The sequence below is a fragment of the Dendropsophus ebraccatus genome, chromosome 11, assembly GCF_027789765.1.
Source record: "Dendropsophus ebraccatus isolate aDenEbr1 chromosome 11, aDenEbr1.pat, whole genome shotgun sequence".
NCBI lineage: Eukaryota > Metazoa > Chordata > Amphibia > Anura > Hylidae > Dendropsophus > Dendropsophus ebraccatus.
In genome coordinates, this window is record NC_091464.1 from 59844670 (window position 1) to 59866615 (window position 21946).

General features: G+C 45.0%; 1 protein-coding gene across 1 annotated transcript in view; it reads right to left on the reverse strand.

Moving 5' to 3' along the window:
* The window catches only part of SH3BGR (SH3 domain binding glutamate rich protein), a 29689-nt gene extending 11086 nt beyond the window's left edge, over positions 1-18603 (reverse strand). The window contains exons 1-3 of the mRNA XM_069946336.1: positions 18461-18603; positions 8734-8919; positions 3244-3324 (exon numbers count right to left, since the gene is read on the reverse strand). Coding sequence (XP_069802437.1) covers positions 3244-3324; positions 8734-8919; positions 18461-18505 — 312 coding nt within the window. The 5' untranslated portion in view covers positions 18506-18603. The remainder of the gene's footprint in view (positions 1-3243; positions 3325-8733; positions 8920-18460) is intronic.
* Between the last annotated feature and the right edge of the window lie 3343 nt (positions 18604-21946).

Here is a 21946-nt window from a genome sequence, read left to right on the forward strand (position 1 = left end):
TACTGCCGTATACCCTGGCTGTGCTTATGTCGCCTCCTCCGCCATTAGTGAGGCTGCACCCATCATACAGTGTGGCGTGTGCTCAGCCTTGTTTAATAGGATAATGGGAAAGCCGGGTGCAAATACTTACATGTTTACACTCAGCAAACTGCAGGGAGGGAATCTGCTTAAAGGAACATTAAACCTTAAGTCGGCAGCTTGTAAAAGTGGAGTATATAAAAATATCCGGTGATATCATTCACATTATATTCCTGTAGAGGTATTCTCTAAGTACATAAATAGTGCTACAGAGTGACTAATGGTGTCATAGAGTACCCAAAAACACCGCTCTACTGTGCCCTAATAAAACTTTAATATAATGTTAGCATAGTTTACAGCAATTCAGTTGATTCTATTATATAGTTCTTAACTAAAACCTTTAAAATTGTCCAGATACCATAACACGCTGCTCATATAATCATCACATCCTGCATTATTAACCAAATAATACAGCCACACACTGCTCAAAAAAAAAAACACACATTGATCAACATATACCATCACACACTGCTCAAAAAGTACTACCCCTCATTACCCAAATAATACCACCACACACCACCTTAAAAACAAAACATTTAACACTTCCTAAACATTATAGCTACACATTGCCTATATAATACCACCTTACACTGACTAACTAATCCACCACAAAATGTTTAACTTATTTTATCATATACTGGCCAAATAATATCACGCCTCATTCAAATAATACCACCAAACACCACCTAAATAATGCCACCTCACACTGATCACATAATATCACAACACAAATTATACCATTACATACTGCCCATATACCACCCCTCAGTGCTGCAATAATACCACCACAGACTGTTCCAAAAATATCATCATACGATGCCTTAATACTACTACCCCATACTGGCCAAATAATACCACCACATACTGCCTAACTAATACCACCCTTTATTGACCAAAAAACACACACACACTGCCTAACACCGCCACACAATGCTTTAAATATATTACTAAACACTGTTTAATAATATTACCCCTTAGTGCTCAAATAATACCACCACAAATTGCATCAATAATGCTATCATATATTGTTTAAATTATACCATCACACACTGTCCTTATAATATTACTACATGCTGCATTGTTATTAACACCACACATTGCTCACATTATGTCATTGCACACTGCCAATATAATACCACCCCCACTTGCTTAAAGCGTATGTACCATCAGGTACATCACTTTGAGTTTTTTACTGTAATACTGTAACTGATGGGCGCGGGGATGCCGGTGGCACAGTACTTTTTTTTGAACCATGGTCTACTCTGGTCTATTCCAGAGCACCTGCACGGAGCACTGGGGGCAGGCCCGCCAGGCCCTAGTGTGATGATCTCTCCTCTGTGATGCGGCTCACCGACTTCACAGAGGGGAGATAGTCATAGTGGAAGGCAGCAGGCCCGAAGTGCTCCATGTCGGTGTTCGAGAATAGACCGGCGCCATGCCACCGGCATCCCCTTACCTGCTCTGATCCGTTGTACCGCGATGTACCAGATAGTACATTTGCTTTAAATAACACCACTATAACACTGCCCCTCACTGCCAAAATAATACCACCTAAGTAATACCACACCTCATTACACAAATAATACCATCACACACTACCCAAACAGCAATAATACAAAACCACTGCACACTGCCAAAATAATACCACTACACAATGCTCAGGGCGTAACTACAAATGGCTGACTACTAAGCCATCAAGCATAGTCATAACTGCTAGCGCTCGTCAGGAGTCCTTTCAGTTAAAGGGGTAGTGCGGCAGTAAAGAATTATTGACAGAATAACACACATTACAAAGTTATACAACTTTGTAATGTATGTTATGTCTGTGAATGGCCCCCTTCCCCGTGTCCCACCACCCCCACCCGTGTACCCGGAAGTGTGGTGCGCTATACATACCTGTAACGTGCCGACTCGTCTCTGATCTTCAGTCTGCGATGTCGTCTTCGGACGGCCTGGCCGAATCCCTCCGAGCGTGCTGAGTGCCGGCCGCCCTCTTCAGCGTCATCAGATGCTCAGCCGCGATTGGCTGAGCACAGTTTGGCTCAGCCAATCGCGGCTGAGCAGCTGATGACGCGGCCGTGTCATCGGCTGCTCAGCTGCGATTGGCTGAGCACAGTTATGCTCAGCCAATCGTGGCTGAGCAGCCGATGATGCTGAAGAGGGCGGGCGGCACTCAGCACGCTCGGAGGGATTCGGCCAGGCCGTCCGAAGACGACATCGCAGACTGAAGATCAGAGACGAGTCGGCACGTGACAGGTATGTATAGCGCACCACACTTCCGGGTACACGGGTGGGGGTGGGGGGACACGGGGAAGGGGGCCATTCACAGACATAACATACATTACAAAGTTGTATAACTTTGTAATGTGTGTTATTCTGTCAATAATTCTTTACCGCCGCACTACCCCTTTAAAGAGACATTTGCAGATCGCGAGAGGCCCGCTCGGCCAGCTGATACTACAAATGATGACAGCTTAGGGGACCCAGTGTATTGAGGGATCAGGCCATGGGGCCCTCTGATGCTGCTTGCCTCATAGGAGCCGCCATGGCTGCTACAGTGGTAGTTACGCCTGACTATGCTCATATAACACTGCCACACAATGCTTAAATAAAAACACCACACAATGCTCAAGTACTGTGATTATATAACCCACTGCCCAAATAATTCTGCCACAATAATTAAATAATACTACTCCTTACTCTCCAAAGAAAGGAGAGGCAGGACAGTGGTCAGGACTTCACAGAGTCCTTAGCAAAAATGGGAAACAGGGTGGTGTGAGTAAAGGTAGGAGGCTTCTCTGCATTCAATTTTTTTTATTTTATTTTTCAGTTTATTTTTATACTTTGTGGAAGACTAGTTTTTGAAGACTAGACTGCATGCACTGTGTTCAGGATACCCACTAGAGGGCACTGAGCTCATTTACAGACAAAACTTCATAAAAACTCCACTAATAATAAATATATTGGAATTAAAGAAGTAGTCACACAATTTAATGTTACACAAAACAGAGTTAAGATGACACATAGGCAAATATATAAATGATGTTAAAATTACCAGACTAGATATATGAGAGGCATAGAGCAAGTGGGGGGGTATCAATATAAGGTGATAGGATGTAATATAATGTGGTATCGGAAACTATAATGGAGTAATAGATTACATACCTTTGCACTTGCTGGTGGAGCCAAACCCAGAAACACATAGATTTCATTCCCTTCTTTGGCATCGAAAAAAGATTCAAAGTCCTGAAAAAGAAATCAAAAATACAGCAAAAACTGTGAAAGATGGTTTATAATTCATACAGTAACAACATAGATCACAACTTATATACAGACACAGAGACTTGCATTATACTGTATCATATACAGGGGTGGATTAACTTTACCATAGGCCCCGGGCTGTTCACCAAGCCTGGGCCCCCCATCCCACTATAACTATGGCAGCACTAGCCTGGTGTTCATAGTACAGAATAAATAATATCATGATGCCCTGATTTGTACAAAATTGCAGTAAAAAAAGCAACATTTTTTTTGCAAATCATGGTGGAAGTGTAGCCAGGAGACAATACTCTACTGAAAGTAAAAGCCTCTTTGGGTAGCCATGGGCCCCCCAGGAGCTCTGGGCCCCAGGCTACCGCCCGAAACGGACCTATTATAATCCACTACTGACAGTGATGTCACAGTACAGGGATAATACACACAGTGATGTCACAGTACAGAGATAATACACACAGTGATGTCACAGTACAGGGATAATACACACAGTGATGTCACAGTACAGGGATAATGTACACAGTGATATCACAGTACAGGGTAATTACACAGTTATGTCACAGTACAGGGATAATACACACAGTGATGTCACAGTACAGGGATAATATACACAGTAATGTCACAGTACAGGGATAATGTACACAGTGATGTCACAGTACAGGGATAATACACACAGTGATGTCACAGTACAGGGTAATTACACAGTTATGTCACAGTACAGGGATAATACACACAGTGATGTCACAGTACAGGGATAATGTACACAGTGATGTCACAGTACAGGGATAATACACACAGTGATGTCACCGTACAGGGATAATGTACACAGTGATTAGAGATGAGTGAACTGGTTTGGCCGGTATGGGATCCAGTTCAGATTTTTCCAAAAGTCCGAGTCCGGTCAGATTCGGATTTTTGGAAGTCCGTTCCGAATTTTTTTTTTTCTTGCTTTCTAAAATGGCAGCTGCCATTTTAGAAATCAGGAAGTGTTCTGGGTGGGAAAAGCGCTTTCCCATGATGCCCAGGAACACATCCAATCAGCAGGGATGTTGCACTAGCCTACCTCCTGTGTGACGTTGGTATTGCTTTGAGAGGAGCAGTCACATGACTGCATGAGGCAGTCTGCACAGAGAAAGGAAGGAGACTGTTAGCAGTGCACAGAGCTCGTCAGTGCCAAAATGGTGCACAATGCTGTACTGAGAAGATATTGTACAAAAGCGAAGACAAAAAAATTATTAGGAAAGCGGAGAGGAGAAACATATAGTGATTGAGAGAGAAAAATAGAGAGGGAGAAAGATAGATAGGTAGATAGATTAGGCATAGGAGAGCAAAGGGGGCACAGAACAAAAATGTGCTATACAGATATCCAAGTACTATACTGTCACCATTGCAAGAGTGTATATGACAAAGGTGTTTTCCTGAGGCACAAATATATACCTCGTGCATGTGTGTAGAATAAAACTCTAAAAAAAAGTGCTATACAGATATACAAGTACTATATTTGGACCCCTGTGAGAGTGCATATGACATAGGTGTTTTCCTTAGGCACAAATACATACCTCGTGCATGTGCGTAGAATAAAACTCTAAAAAAAAGTGCTATACAGATATATAAGTACTATAGTTGGACCCTTGCGAGAGTGTATGTGACATAGGTTTTTTCCTGCCTGGCCTACATGTTGACTACTGTTGCCCCTGCCTGGCCTCCATGTTGACTACTGCTGCACCTGTACTGGCCTCAAATGACTATTGCTGGACCTCCACTGGCCTCTAATGACTACTGCTGCTCCTTCACTGCATTTGTGACCTTTTTCCTGCATAGACCCTGTAATGGTGAATTTCCTGCATAGACCCTGTAATGGTGAATTTCCTGCATAGACCCTGTAATGGTGAATATTGAAGTCTAAAAAAAAAATTTACTTTAAGATATTGAAAAGATAATGTTACTGACATGTAGAGCCCTAAATTCAACCAAATACAAAACCCCTGTATCATATAGATGCTATAAACTATGAAATCCGAAGAAATCCAAAATTCGGTAGAACCGAACTTTTCAAAAAAATCGGGAAGTCCGGTCGGTACGAACTTTTGAAAAGTTTGCTCATCTCTAACAGTGATATCATAGTAAAGGAATAATATACACACAGTGATGTCACAGTACAAGTATAATGTACACAATGATATCATAGTACTGGGATAATACACACATTGATGTCACAGTACAGGGATAATGCACATAGTGATGTCACAGTACAGGCATAATATACACAGCAATGTCACAGTACAGTGATAATACAAACAGTGATGTCACAGTACAGGGATAATACACACAGTGATGTCACAGTACAGGGATAATATACACAGCACTGTCACAGTACAGGGACAATGCACACAGTGATGTCACATACTCAATGATGTTACTACACATGAATTGTACTGTATAGTTGTGGTGTCCCACTAGGGGTGTTGCAGTTATATACACCCTTTGCAAGGATTTCTGCTTTCTTCTTTCCTATCATCTCCCTTCTTTCTTATGCTGTTGCACTCTTTCACCAACTCATAGCGCACCATACACGCTAGGGAGGAAGTGAGTCACACAGGAGACAGGAAAAGAGGAGTCTTTTTGTTCTGGACATTAAGGAGGAAAGATGCGAGCCAGATAGCTCTCCACAGTGGTCCTATCAGGGTCCTGGCCCTCTACCAGATCCCTGTAACCAAGTTCAGTCTTAACCAGTACCCCACATGGGAAGGACGCAAGACAGCACATCTTTCACAACTTCTTCACTAGTAACCAGTGGCGCCGCAATGATGAGGCGACCTGAGTCGTCTGCCTCAGGCGGGACCACCAGCTGTCTTCATGGGGGCGGCATTCAGTGGCAGATTATAATATGGGCGGTTCGGGCAGCCTCTCTGGTCTGGTCCCGGCTGATGTGCGACTGCCGGGGGTGTCCCATCCTGTCCCCAGCAGCGCGCGCATCAGAGAGCATCGGGGAGCTCTCTGATGCGCGCGCTGCCGGTGACAGGAGGGGACACCTCCGACAGCCGCACATCAGCCGGGACCAGACCAGAGAGGCTCGACGGGGGAACGGAGGGTAGGTGAGTTATGTGCTGTTTTTGTTTTATCTGCTGTGCAGGGGGGGGGGGACCATCTATAAGGGAGGGGGGAGAGGGGGACCATCTATAAGGGGGGGGGAGGGGACCATCTATAAGGGGGGGAGAGGGGGACCATCTATAAGGGAGGGGGAAGGGGACCATCTATAAGGGGGGGGAGGGGAACCATCTATAAGGGAGGGGGAAAGAGGGGGACCATCTATAAGGGGGGGGACCATCTATAAGGGAGGGGGGAGAGGGGGACCATCTATAAGGGGGGGGGGGAGAGGGGGACCATCTATAAGGGGGGGGGGAGAGGGGGACCATCTATAAGGGGGGGGAGAGGGGGACCATCTATAAGGGAGGGGGAGAGGGAAGAGGGGGACCATCTATAAGGGGGGGGGGGAGAGAGGGACCATCTATAAGGGGGAAAGAGGGGGACCATCTATAAGGGGGAAGAGGGGGACCATCTATAAGGGAGGGGAAAGAGGGGGACCATCTATAAGGGAGAGGGGAGAGGGGGACCATCTATAAGGGAGGGGGGAGAGGGGGACCATCTATAAGGGAGGGGGAGAGGGGGACCATCTATAAGGGAGGGGAAAGAGGGGGACCATCTATAAGGGAGGGGGGAGAGGGGGACCATCTATAAGGGAGGGGGAGAAGTGGACCATCTATAAGGGAGGGGGGGAGAGGGGGACCATCTATAAGGGAGAGGGGACCATCTATTAGGGGGGGAGAGGGGGACCATCTATAAGGGGGGAAGAGGGGGACCATCTCCTAAAAGATCAGCACCCTCCTCTCCTGACATCCTCTGTGCTGCTGGGACTTCTCCTATAGGATTAGCACCCTCCTCTCCTGACATCCTCTGTGCTGCTGGGACCTCTCCTATAAGATTAGCCCCCTCCTCTCCTGACATCCTCTGTGCAGCAAGGGACCAAACATTATGTTTATTGGGGACAGCAGTGGGGGGGTGGGGGGGCAGTAGTGGATTATAATGTGGGCGGATTGACGGGGGGGGGGGCGTCATTCTATAGTTCGCCTCGGGCAGCAGAGAGGCTAGAATCACCCCTGCTAGTAACACTTCAAAGCACTATGCACTGTTAAACTCCTCTTAGGAGAGGACTAGCCAGAGACAACCTCAACCCACGCCATGGACAAGGAGAAGTCACAGAGCAGGACAGTACCCACAATAGAGCCAAAGAGCAAGGAACTGATCCGGACAGAGCAAAGTTGCAGTATCCTATGAACTCTGTCTCGCAGTGCGGGTGTCAGCAGGGAACTCTCAGCATTCCGCTCATCCCAGGTAACAAGGTCTGGGGCCTGTGCCACCCATTAGGAAGGTTCAGCCGAGTCTAGTGGGCATAAAGTGGTGTGAAGACTAAAGTCAAAGGTCAATACACAGGCACAGATGTTCTTCTTATTCTTATTCTTCTTATCCTTCTAACTATTCTACCTCATCCTGCAATACCCCGGCAGAGCAAAGTACTACATGGGTTGAGACTCTCACGGCATCCTCCCCTCTGCTACTCTACTTCTTGCCACAACTCAGCCAACACGACTATATCCTTCACTGCACTTATACTACAAAACCGGTAGTTCTATTATCTAAGTGTTTATTTGAATTTTGTCAAGTGTGTCTTTGACTTTAACTAAAGAAACCTTATATTATTGTACCTGTATTACCTGCTGCACACGTAGTAAACTAACTCAACTATATCCCAAAGACTCTGTGATTATTCGCCACCACCGACACAGCACACACCGCAATCTTGGGACATTCTCCCCTTTCTGTGGGTGGCGGGTCCTATCATCCGGAAGGGTCTTTATACCACTCTGGCCATCTGTGACATAACCCCAAGGGACCCGGTAGCAACCCGGCAGGACACTGACCACAGAGGAAAAGGATACAACCGGCCTTGTAAACTAAAAGCAGGCTTGCCATCACATCTGTGTGCCCACCAGGCACTGGCATCACGTGACAAAATCCCAAGGACCGGCTGTATCTCGGCCATCCACCACCGGAGTGGTGTCACACTACAACACCTACCAAATGACCGTCCGTTACTCCGACCAACATCACCGGGGGTACACCACACAGTGATGTGACAGTATGGCAATAATACACTTATGATGCCCAGGATACCGTCACCCCCACAGGTGTAAGAGGCTATAACACCAAAGTCAACTCCTAGTGCCGTACTCTCCTGGTGAGCATTCAAGACCCATTAGAGAAAACCCAACAGAGGATCTGACGGCCATTATGACTCTATAGTTAGCACCATGCTCCTCTTACCCCACAGTACTGCTCCTCATTGAAGATTTGGGGAGGGAGAGGGATCCCGTTCTTGGGCTTCTTCTCTCCGGGCACGTTGTCCCTCATCCATTGCCGGTTGTCATCATTACATGCAATATCTTTCTCCACAAAGTCGATTTTGTTGGCCTCCAGAAAACCCAACACTTCTTGCTGCTTCTTTTTGATCTGAATGTTAGAGGACAGATTATTTATTGTGGCGTCCTACAGAACAACCCCAGAATCCACAATATAATAAAGCAGTTTTCAAGACGATTAAACATTTAGGTAAGGGGTAAAATAAGAGGACGGAGTATTACTGATATGGGCCCATAATTGAGTGGCAAAAAGCTTCCCAAATACAGATTGAGCAACTCATAATAGCCAGGACCATTATGACCTTCACCGATCACTGGAACAAGCCAGAAGAACTCAGTAGATAGAAGATGTTGTCCGCTCCATTCACTAGACCCAAAGTCGGTTCAGGACATTCGGCCATTATGGGGATTCACCCAAATAACAATCATGATAAACTAGCCTATATCTTATAGTAAAATATATATATATATATATATATATATATATATATATATATATATATATGGGCCTTCTGACTCTTCTGAAAGATGATATTGTGTATTGTGGTACAGAAGGATCAGCCATGTTGGATCTCAGCAAAGAGATCCATTTGTTCTCTGAGACATAAGGCCCCGACAGAGGAGTATGACATTGGCTTATCCCTATATATGTGTAGGGGGATCAAAAGAGATAGCACGTTGATGGTTGAACAATCATTTCGCCAATGCAGCCATATCCGTTTTAGTGTATACTGGCCATTATGGGCCCGAGTACACATTAGTAGGAAAAAAAGTCACCCAAATCTCTTGAGGCCAACTCACTGTCTAATGTGTATGGACCAAAAAACTCCTCCACCCCACCTTAAGGCTATGTTCACACGGCGTATCGGACCGGCCGTTCCGTGACCCCGGCTGGGTCACGAAACGGCCAGTCTGTGCCCGGATCATCGCGGCCGGAGCCACTTGCTTCACTGTGTGAACTGACAGGGCTTTCTGCAGCCGGAATTCACAGAATTCCGGCTGCAGAAAACTGACCTGTCAGTTTTTTTCCGGCGCCGCATGGGATCCCGGCCGGAGCGCATACGATGTGTGTACGCTCCGGCCGGGATCTCATTGCACATACGGCTATGTTACACACCGCAAAACTACGGCCGTAGTTCTGCGGCGAGAACTACGGCCGTAGTTTTACGCAGTGTGAACATAGCCTAAGGTTGTATAGGCCGCAGGTCCAATACACAGGTTGGAAGTAAGTTTAAAATTGTTTATTTAAACAACTAAAATGCGACACTACGCCTTTCAAAACCGCTCCGTTTTCCTTCTCAAGTGTCATCCTTGACAGAAGCCGGATTGGTTTTGAAATGCCATTAAAGCCGGGAATAAATTTTCTCCCTGTGATAGGGCAATTGTCATCTGCCTCATAGGGGTTTTTGCCTTCCTCTGGATCAACACAGTAGGGTTTCTCCAGGTTGAACCTGATGGACTGATTTTTTCGGCGCCGCACAGATCCCGGCCGGAGCGTATACGATGTGTGTACGCTGCGGCCAGGATCCAATTGCACACAAGGCTATGTTCAACTCCGCAAAACTACGGCCGTAGTTTTACGTAGTGTAAACATAGCCTCAAGGGGGAGTGGAGGAGTTTTTTGGTCTGAAGTTTATCCTGATGTGGAATACCTGGGGCGAGGCTGCGGTCTGTGTCATATGCTATAGCGAGTGTTGTGCCTCTTCATTGCACAACATTACCAGGTAAGAGCTTTTTAGCTACTGCCTTTACCTGTTTTTACTGTCTGACCTGTGCTATGGAGCCCTGTTCTAATTTTCTATTAATAGGCTATGTTGACACAACATATGTTTAGCATAAAACATGGACGTTGTTGCAATTTGCAACAACGGCCGTGATTTATGCTAAACATACGTTGTATATTGTATGTGAATAAATGGAATCCCAGGCGGAGCGTATACACATAGGGGGAGATTTATCAAAGGGTGTAAATTTTAGACTGGTGCAAACTACCCACAGCAACCAATCACAGCTCAGCTTTAGGCAGTGCTGAAAGGAAAGCTGAGCTGTGATTGGTTGCTGTGGGCAGTTTGCACCAGTCTAAATTTTGCTCTCAGCCAGGAGTGAACAGCCTGCATGCTCTGTTTGCTGGGAGCAATGGATACCACCGCTGCTGGGGCTTATTCATACCCTGCGATACTGTTTATCGAAGTGACAGATAGGTGATCTGTTTTGTTAGTAAGTGCCCAGACGGGCAGGACCTTTTGTTTTGTTTTGTTCTTAAAAGCACTGTGTTGATATATTTCTGTTATGATGGACCGTTTATGCTGCAAATAAACACCAAGCTGTTTTTATAAGTCCAAGTCTGCTGTGAACTGTGTCCAAACACACCATCCCCCGGGAAGATCCCTACAATTGGTGCTGCGGAGCGGGCAAAACGGTTGCTAGGGGCAACGGTGTGCATCAACTTGGCTACAGCTGCTTATGTCCTGGGTGAAGGCTGCGGCTTCACTTCAAAAACAGACAAGCAACATGGAGGAGATGATGAAGCAGTTCATGCAAGCTCAGATAGACGCTAACCTGCGCCATGAGCAAGTAATGGCTCAACAACAACAGGCGATGGCTCAACAACAGAAACTTATTGAGCACCTGATAGCGAAGCAAGAGGCGCCTGCAGGTGCTAATCCACAGCTGGTGGCAGCAGCCGCTCCAGAGACTTTGTCGGTGAGAAGAGCTGTGCAGCGAGCGCTGCAAAAGATGACTGCTGATGACTATGTTGAGGCCTACTTAACTGTCTTTGAGCGTGTGGCTGAGCGAGAAAAGCTACCCTCCATTGAGTGGGCAGAGGTCATTGCTCCCTATTTAACAGGCGAACCTCAAAAGGCCTACTATGACCTCAGTGAGCAAGAGGTCAAGGACTATCCTCGGCTAAGAGCAGAGATACTCGCCCGACTAGGAGTTACTGCTGCTGTCCGTGCCCGGAGGGTCCGCAACTGGAGCTACAGTCTGGACAAATCAGCGAGGTCCCAGATGTACGACCTGATCCATTTGGCAAGAAAGTGGTTGGAGCCAGACCCCTTTACTCCTGCACAGATCCTAGAGAGGGTCGTGATGGATCGCTACCTCCGTGCACTTCCTGCTGATCTGCAACGCTGGGTGGGACAAGGTGACCCTAAGAGTGCCGACGAACTTGTCAACCTTGTGGAGAGGTTCCAGGCGACCGAGGACTACCTCCGTGATGTTCCTGCAGCACCTTCACCTCCCCGGAGTGCCAGATCTGTGCCTTCAGCTGGTAAGAGACTTCCATCTATTGGGGGAGTGTGGAGGGGTGCTGATAGAGGGAAGAGCGCTCAGGCAAAGTCTCAAGGGCAAAAGACTGGTGATGGTCCCCAGTGGCTAAGTGGCCCTAAAAAGGACTCCCTGCCAAGGAGACCAGGCCCTATCCAGTGCTGGAGGTGCCATGAGACGGGACATGTGTCTGCCCATTGCCCTCTTACCACTGAGCCCATGGAGTGTGACGCTAGCCGGTGTCAGTCGCTATTTGCGGAACCGTCATTTGTTGCAGTCACTGGACTAGAGACTGAATTGCAAGTCTGCAACATCACTGTCAATTAAGGCGTTGCTGGACTCAGGAAGCCTTGTCACCTTGGTGCATGCCAGCCTGGTGACTGGGGACTTTGTGTCAAACAAACATATGAGTGTGGTGTGCATACATGGTGATACAAAAGTGTACCCTATAGTACTGGCTAATGTCGGGACTGAACTACAATATGAAGTGGGTGTGGTTAAAAACCTCATGCATAATGTGATATTGGGGCGTGATTTTCCTTTGTTCTGGGCTCTATGGGGAAAAAGAAAATCCCCTGAAAGGAGTGAGGATACCCCTAAGTCTATTGCATTACCCACGGTAAATGATAAACATGTACAGGATGAAAATGATGATTTTCCTTTGCAGGTCCTGGCTGGTGAGGAAGAGGCTCCTCCCACTGACCAGAATGTTCCAGACTTAGAGGTGTCTAGGGATAATTTTGGTTCTGCACAATTACAAGACCCCACTCTCAGAAATGCGAGAGAGCAGGTCACTGTTATGAATGGGGTACCTCAGGAACCAGAAGCTGAGAAAAAGTTTCCACATTTTTCTATGACTAATGATCTCTTCTATAGAGTCACTAAGATTAATGATGAGCTTGTGGAACAGCTTCTGGTGCCTAAGTCGTACTGGCGTCAGGTACTCGACATGGCCCATAATCATGTCCTTGGGGGCCACTTGGGGACGGATAAAACGCAGGAGAGAGTCCTCCAGATGTTTTATTGGCCTGCGATTTATGCTGACATAAAAAAATACTGTGAGTCGTGCCCCACATGTCAGCTTAGCGCTCCAGTATCGCATTTTCGCAGTCCTTTGGTCCCACTCCCCATCATAGAGGTACATAGAGGTCACCAGTACATTCTAGTTGTATTAGACTACGCAACCCGCTATCCTGAGGCTGTACCCCTAAGAAACACTGCATCTAAAACAATTGCATGGGAATTGTTTTATATGTTTTCCAGGGTGGGGATCCCCAAGGAAATCTTGACTGACCAAGGTACACCATTTATGTCAAAGGTGATGAAGGATCTATGCAAACTGTTTAAAATCTCCCACATACGTACCTCTGTATATCACCCACAGACAGACGGGTTAGTGGAGAGGTTTAATAAAACCCTGAAACATATGTTAAAAAAAGTTGTGGAAAAGGATGGTCGGGATTGGGATCACTTACTACCTTACCTGATGTTTGCTATTAGGGAAGTGCCCCAAGCATCCACAGGGTTCTCTCCCTTCGAATTGGTCTATGGTCGTCACCCTAGGGGTTTATTGGATATAGCGAAAGAGACATGGGAAAGTGAGTCCACCCCATACAAGAGTGTTATAGAGCATGTAGCACAAATGCAGGACCGTATAGCCACTGTAATGCCCCTAGTAAGGGAACACCTCCAGAGGGCGCAAGAGAGCCAAAGCAGAATTTACAATCGTTCTGCAAGAATCAGGACATTTAGCCCAGGTGACCGGGTACTCATACTTGTTCCCACGATAGAAAGCAAATTCTTAGCAAAGTGGCAGGGTCCCTATGAAATTGTAGAGAAAGTCAGTGAGGTGCACCAACCAGGTAGAAGGAAGCCTTTCCAAGTTTATCACATAAACTTGATCAAGCCCTGGAAAGACAGGGAATCCTTGGTGGCGACAAACTCTGTTAATAATTTGTCACAACCAATCCCTCCGGTCAAGATTGGTGATACTCTATCAGGGTCACAGAAGCAGGAGACTACAGAGTTTTTGCAGAAAAATACAGACAAGTTTTCTGACCTTCCAGGGCGTACGCATCTCATTCACCATCACATTGAAACTGAGCCTAGAAGCAGAGTAAACCTCAAACCCTATAGGATACCAGAAGCACGGAGGGAGGCGGTATCATCCGAGGTAAAACGTATGCTTGACCTAGGAGTCATTGAGGTGTCCCAGAGCGAGTGGTCCAGCCCGATTGTGCTAATCCCAAAGCCCAATGGAACTTGGAGGTTCTGTAATGACTTTAGAAAGTTAAATGAGATCTCCAAGTTCGATGCTTACCCCATGCCCAGGGTAGATGAGTTGTTAGAAAGAATGGGTAATGCCAGGTACATAACCACCCTCGATCTCACTAAGAGCTACTGGCAGATCCCACTCACTCCTGAGGCTAAAGAGAAGACTGCATTCTCCACCCCTGATGGACTCTTCCAATATGTAGTGATGCCATTCGGGTTATATGGAGCCCCTGCCACTTTTCAGAGGTTGATGGACTTGATTCTGCGACCACATCGTGATTACTCCGCTGCCTACCTCGTTGATGTGGTCATTTTTAGCCCGGATTGGGAAAGTCACCTCTGTAAAGTCCAGGCGCTGTTAGATGCCATAAGTGATGCGGGGTTAACCATCAATGCGGAGAAGTGTGCACTAGCCTTAGAGGAGGCCAAATACCTGGGCTACATTATTGGGAGGGGGTTAGTGAAACCACAACTAAATAAAATTGAGGCAATACAGAATTGGCCTAAACCCCTAACAAAGAAACAGGTCAGAGCTTTCCTGGGTGTTACGGGCTATTACCAAAGGTTTGTGCCGAATTTTGCTTCAGTTGCAGCCCCACTAACTGACCTGACAAAGGGTGCGAAGTCCGCAATGGTGACATGGACTCCAGAGGCCGAGAAGGCTTTTCAAAGCCTTAAGTCTGCCTTGTGCCAACAACCTGTGCTAGTTACCCCTGACTTTAGGCGACAGTTTCTAGTACAGACAGATGCCTCCAACACAGGGTTAGGTGCCGTCCTCTCACAGGTCGTGAATGGCGAGGAGCACCCGGTGATGTACTTGAGTAGGAAGCTATCCCCGGCCGAGAAAAACTACGCCATTGTTGAGCGAGAATGTCTGGCAGTGAAGTGGGCCCCAGAGTCCCTCAGGTATTACTTGCTAGGCAGAAAGTTCAGGTTAGTGACAGACCATGCCCCCCTAACATGGATGAAGCTTAATAAGGAGAGAAATGCAAGGGTGACTAGATGGTTTCTGTCCCTACAAAACTTTAATTTCAGTGTGGAACACCGGCCAGGAAAATTACAGGCAAATGCTGACGCAGGTGAGATCTCACCTGATCCCAAAACCTAAACTGGATCGGGGGGAGGGAATGGCAAGTCCCACTACCAACCTACCCGCCATTCCAGTAAATCCAGGCCTGGTAACAATAAATAACACCTTAGCAGCATAATACTGCTGAGTAACAGATCTCTCCCAGATTTACCATCTCACACTAAGCAGTAACCTAGGTGAGATGTACCTCCCCTCGAACACTTTACCAGTGACATGTCCACAATGGGTATGTAAAAACCCTTTTGGCCTTATTCCTATGTTCCGTGAATATAGGCCTGCATGGAAGATTTCATGGACCTTGCAGCATCATATATGATTATGGTGTCGCAAGATCCGAAACAGTTTAAAGGGACTCTGTCACCTCCAAAACACCACCCAAACTTAAGTTATCAGTAGATAGATTAAAAAGTGCTGATTCCGAATAATCAATTTTTATCCTTCTAGGTACTTGCATTGCTTTGCTATAAGCCCAAAAACCAAGAAGTCTAAGTAGTCCTCTCCATTATATTCCTGAGGTAAGTAGTCCTCTGCATTACATTCCTGAGGTAAGTAGTCTTCTCCATTATATTCCTGAGGTAAGTAGTCCTCTCCATTATATTCCTGAGGTAAGTAGTCCACTCCATTATATTCCTGAAGTAAGTAGTCCTCTCCATTATATTCCTGAGGTAAGTAGTCCTCTCCATTATATTCCTGAGGTAAGTAGTCCTCTCCATTATATTCCTGAGGTAAGTAGTCCTCTCCCTTATATTCCTGAGGTAAGTAGTCCTCTCCATTATATTCCTGAGGTAAGTAGTCCTCTCTATTATAGTCCTGGGGTAAGTAGTCCTCTCCATTATATTCCTGAGGTAAGCCCCTCCATTATATTCCTGTGGTAAGTAGTGCTCTCCATTATATTTCTGAGGTAAGTAGTCCCCTCCATTATATTCCTGAGGTAAGTAGTCCCCTCCATTATATTCCTGAGGTAAGTAGTCCTCTGCATTATATTCCTGAGGTAAGTAGTCCTCTGCATTATATTCCTGAGGTAAGTAGTCCTCTGCATTATATTCCTGAGGTAAGCCCCTCCATTATATTCCTGTGGTAAGTAGTGCTCTCCATTATATTTCTGAGGTAAGTAGTCCCCTCCATTATATTCCTAAGGTAAGTAGTCCCCTCCATTATATTCCTGAGGTAAGTAGTCCTCTGCATTATATTCCTGAGGTTAGTAGTCCTCTGCATTATATTCCTGAGGTAAGTAGTCCTCTGCATTATATTCCTGAGGTAAGTAGTCCTCTGCATTATATTCCTGAGGTAAGTAGTCCTCTGCATTATATTCCTGAGGTAAATAGTCCTCTGCATTATATTCCTGAGGTAATAGTCCTCTGCATTATATTCTTGAGCTAAGGAAATGCTAAATTGCAGAAAGATATAAATGACAGATGTAGAACAGCATCCTTTATCCTACTTACAGATGACTTTAGTTTAGTGACTGTTTAGTTATGTCGCGTAGCTGTGTCAGTACAGTACTGCGAAGATTTAAACAGTTTCTTAGCTCCCGGCATCATAATGATACACCATGCTGGGAACTCCAAACTCCATGACGTTACACACCGTCTGTATATACGGACCATACAAGGAACGTGTAAATAAGGCCTTTGTTCCACTGACAGCTATCCTTCCTTCCATATTCTCATTCTCTGATGCTGCTTTATCTCTCTAACAAGTTTTGTAATTTAAACCCAACATACTCAGTTATTTTCTCCCCCGACATTACTTTTCTTCCATACACATTAGACAGCCAACCAGTCCCACCGAAATCTGAACTTTTTTCTAATGTTTTTAGGCAATTTAATAGTCATTACTAAATTATATTGAATTTTTTTTGTAAAGGGGGGGGGGGCGAATCTGCATTTTCTAAAAAATTTTATATGGTAGAATTTTTATTTTTCTCCTTTTCTTCCGAACAGGCCGTCTGGAAGTTTCCAGCATTCCTTCAATATCTCAGGCAGCTCCACAAGAACTGTCTTTGAGTCGTTGATACATACTAGGCTCAAATTCATCAGGGATCAGCTGTCAAGCGGGGATATATAAGGAAACAGCGGCCCTTCCCCCATGCAGCCTCCCCTCTCTCGCTCTCCCTTGTTCTCTCTCACTTTCCTGAAAGAGTCATTGACAACTCCAGGGGGTCCCTGAACATTTTACAGTAAATTCTTTAGCCATTCAAAAAAAAAACCTGATCCACTATATATAGAGAGAAGTTATCCTATTATCCAGCGCTTAGAGGGAAACACGATCCCACAATATGGATTACATTACACACAAGAGCTACCTGATCTGCCAACTCCAGGGATTGGGAGGCCAAGTTTTTGCAATGTGGTTTTAATGTGTTTTGGCATTTTTAGTGGTTTTATGTTATTTTACTCTCAGGAATTAGATCCAAATGCATTGACTAAACTTTCTCCATTTTCAATTTTTATTTTTTTGCAAATTTTGGGATTTGGAAAATAGAAGAATACAGGACACAAATAGTTTTTGTATTAACATACAATAAAATTAATATGGATACAACAAAATACACATTCATTCTAGAAAAACAGGAAAAAAATTCAGCTGCCGTTCTATTGCAGGGATGTAAATACATTTGAATTAAAAAATTCCAATATTTTTACTTAAAAATTGTGAAAAACTATCTGGTGTAAAAAGGGATAGATAAATAAAAGTTTTATGCTTTGTTTGCGTATAATGTTTAGTGTTTTTGTTTCTTTGTATATAATTCTTTTCTAGGTACAATCATTTTATTATAAATTATTATTGCTATATAGTTATATTGTTTTATAGTCTCACGTAGTTATTTTTACTGAAAACATTTGCCTTTTTACTTTCTATTATTACTAGGTTTAACTTGTTTTAGACAGTGTCGTTTTACAGTTGTTATTTTGTATACTGTTTATGCTGTGAATTATTCAATTGTTCTATAAGACATAAAGCTACACAAGCTTAATAATGGTGGTGGGGGGGCACTTACCGCAGTAGATCCAGCGACGGTGGCGACAAATACCTTGATGACCATTTTGCCTGGAGATTTCTGAGAACCCTGTACGTAACAAGGATCCCGAGCGTTTTGCACAGACAGAATCCCAGTACAGTGTGTGTAAACCGAACCCACAGCAGCTTCCCAGCCTGTACACATTGCAACCTGATCATTGGCTCAGGGATATTTTGGGAGCGATTGGTTCTTGCAGGGCATCTGTTGTGTGGGCAGGATAGCAACTGCATTTAATCAGGTTAGGTTGGCCCCCTGTCCCTAAAAAGGTAAGGTAAGACAATACACCAATCAGAAAGGCAGCAATCGATTTCTGATGCCTTGGACTTTGTGAGTGAATTAGACAATAAAAGTGAAAAATGTATTTACTGCTAAAGGCAATGGCATGAATGGCAATTCCCTAATATCGCTCCCTATGCAAGGGACAAGTTTTAAGTTAATATTACACATCTCCAAGGAGACTTCTTAAAGGGATTGTTCAGAAAGTAGAAAAATACATGAGCCTTCCAAAAACAACTGCCAATTGGTGCACATTGCAGCTTAGCCCCATTCGCTTCATTGAAATTGAGCTGCTGCAGAACCTCTTAAGAAGAAGAATCAAGAGCTTCACAACAACCAATGGTTAAGTAAGCTATCCAAAATAAGAAAAACAGCGCCCCCCCTGTCCTTAGGTTGTGTGTGGTATTGCAAATCAGCTCTATTTATTTCAGTGAAGCTGAGCTGCAATACCACACATAACCTGTGAAAAGGTGTGGTGCTGTTCCAGGAGGACAGTAGCCAAGATTTTTTCAAATCTTGGATAACCCCTTCAATAAATTATATTAGATGGTACAACATTCCTTAATGCACACCTCAGCTGCTGCAGAACCTCTTTATGAGGAAGAATCAAAAACATAAAACCAATCATGGTTGAACAACATGGACTGATCTTTAAATGGGTTATGCAAAAAAAAAAAAAACAGCGCCACCCCTGCCCTTAGGTTGTGTGTGGTATTGCAGCTTAGCCCCATTCACTTCAATGAAGCTGAGCTGCAATACCACACACAACGTGTGAACAGATGTGGCACTGTTTTTAAAGGACAGTAACCAAGCTTTATCAATCTTGAATAACCCCTAAAATAAATTATATTAGATGGTACAACAATCCCTAATGCATACCTCAGCTGCTGCAGAACCTCTTTAGGAAGAAGTGAGGAAGAACAACAATCAATGACTGAATGACATGGACTAATCCTTAAAGGGTTTATGCAAAACAGCGCCTCCCCCCCCCTGTCTTTACATTGTATGTGGAATTGCAATTTAGCTTATTTTATTTCAATGGAACTAAGATACAATACCCAAAGCCAAATTGCGGATAATATGGTGCTGTTTATTAAGCAAGGTATCTTTGATTTTCTAATACAGGATAACCTCTTTAAAATCAGGTTCTCCAGCCCCTGACATGTGTATTACAGTGCCCCATAAAAAGGCAGCCATATTGCCCTAGTGTTAGCCACAGCCATCAATTCCTAATGGGAGGGATAATGTCTCTGCTGCCTTTGAACATTACAATAATTTTCTTTCAAGAACTATACAAGGAAGAAGAACTTTTTCTGTGCTGGTTGGATGTAATGTTGTGAGGTTACTGCCCGAAATTCTCATTGGCAGTGCCCATCCGTGCCCAGTAGCACTACAGGCAGCAGCAGAGATTCTGTTGGGTATTACTCGCATGGATCATTTTGGACGTCTGACTACACACAAAGTTTGCCAACGTATAATATGTTTATCCCAGTGCTAGGCAACCCATAGAAGTCCAGCTTTTGTAGACCTACAGGTCCCAGCATGCCCTGCCATATGATATATGAACAAAGTCAGTGCTGTGTATATACACAGGTCCACTAACTACTAAGTGGACTCAGAGGAAGCGTGGATCATAACAGAGTCCAGGCCAGAGGTAACTTCTCTGTGTAGGAGTTGAGATGCTTTAAGATCTGCCTGCACTCAATATAAGCTGGTGAGCCATGTTGTGTTGTCCTAATAACCCCCTCAAAATGGAGCTTAAAAAGGGGTGGGGTTTGGTAAAAGTGACCTGTGAAATTATATAGCCTTGCCCAAGAATCCAGACCCCAAAGGGGTATCCCCTAGGCCCTTGTACAAAATGTGTTACAGGGCTGTCCAGCTACCATAGAGACCATCTTATGTGACAGAGGGGCAATTGGGCAAAATAAGTCTCCAGGCCCCTGGTGAGTTGTCTTCCAACCAAAAACTACACCCAAAGGCTTGAGCATATCGCTGGCAGATAAGCTATACCTGGATAACCAAGCCTGGAGCCCGTGTTCCGAGATCAGGCACTCTGTGATCTGTTCTGGCAAGAGGCAGTATTCTCTAAACCGTGAGTACGGGTTTCGTCTATCAACATTGAAGTTCTAAGGCCTAGGCAGGTCCCCCCTGATAGCCCTCTATCTCCAGTACAAGTTTTCTACCTAAATCTACCTATAAGACTTTGCAACTCAAGTATAATCTATTCCAAACCATCTCCAAGTATTACAAGGGATTGGCAAACCGTTTGCTCCTGAAAGCTATCTTGTACTGTCACTTTAAGGGTGCGTTCACACATACAGGATCTCCAGCAAATTTGCTTTGAATCTGCAACTTCAAATCTGCGCCATCAAATCTGCTGCAGATCCTGTATGTGTGAACGCACCCTAAAAATTGTTCCAGTAAAGCATTCAAGTGGTAAAAGTGTCACTGTTGTTACAAAAAGCGGTGTGAAGTTGTCATGATCGCGCCTGAAAAGGCATCAGTGCCACCCTCTGCTGCGAAGTTTCGACCTCTGCCCCAAAGACTGCGCTTTTGGCCATGATCCGTTCCTTGTTTTACTGTGTTTTCTGCTTGTGTCTTCGGTGTTCCGGTCCATGTTTTCTTAGTTCTCCCTGCACCTTCCTTGCTGTGGTCTGTTCACTAATTGTGTCTGCTGTGGTGTGATTGACAGGTCTCTTCTCCTCTGGTTTTCTGTGATTCTCTGATGTGTTTCTTCTACTCAGCCTATCAGCTTGGAGTCCGGGACTTCTGATCCCTTATACCTGTGCCTCTCCCTTCACTCAGTGCTCTTGATAGCTTTGTCCAGCTTGTCTGTTTCTGCTAGATCCAGCCTCTTGACTTATTGTCTGTTTTCCTGATCCCTTTGCTTGTTCCTTGCCTTGTCCTCTAGTTACCTGGTTATTGTCTCTGGTTTCTGTTTCTCCCTGTACCTTATTTACTGTCTGTTATTGTGTTAGTTTGTCTTGTTTTGTGTTTGCACTTACTGCAGGGTAGGGAACGCCGCCCAGTTGCGGACGGTCATTTAGGGCCTGCTCTGCAAGCAGGTAGGGACAGTGTGGGGGGTCTTAGCCATAGGGCCCACTTGTCCTGTGTCTCTGTGTTCCCAGGGGCCCTGACAGAAGTGGAATATTGAAAGAATCCTTGTACTCACGCATAGATAAGTCCTAG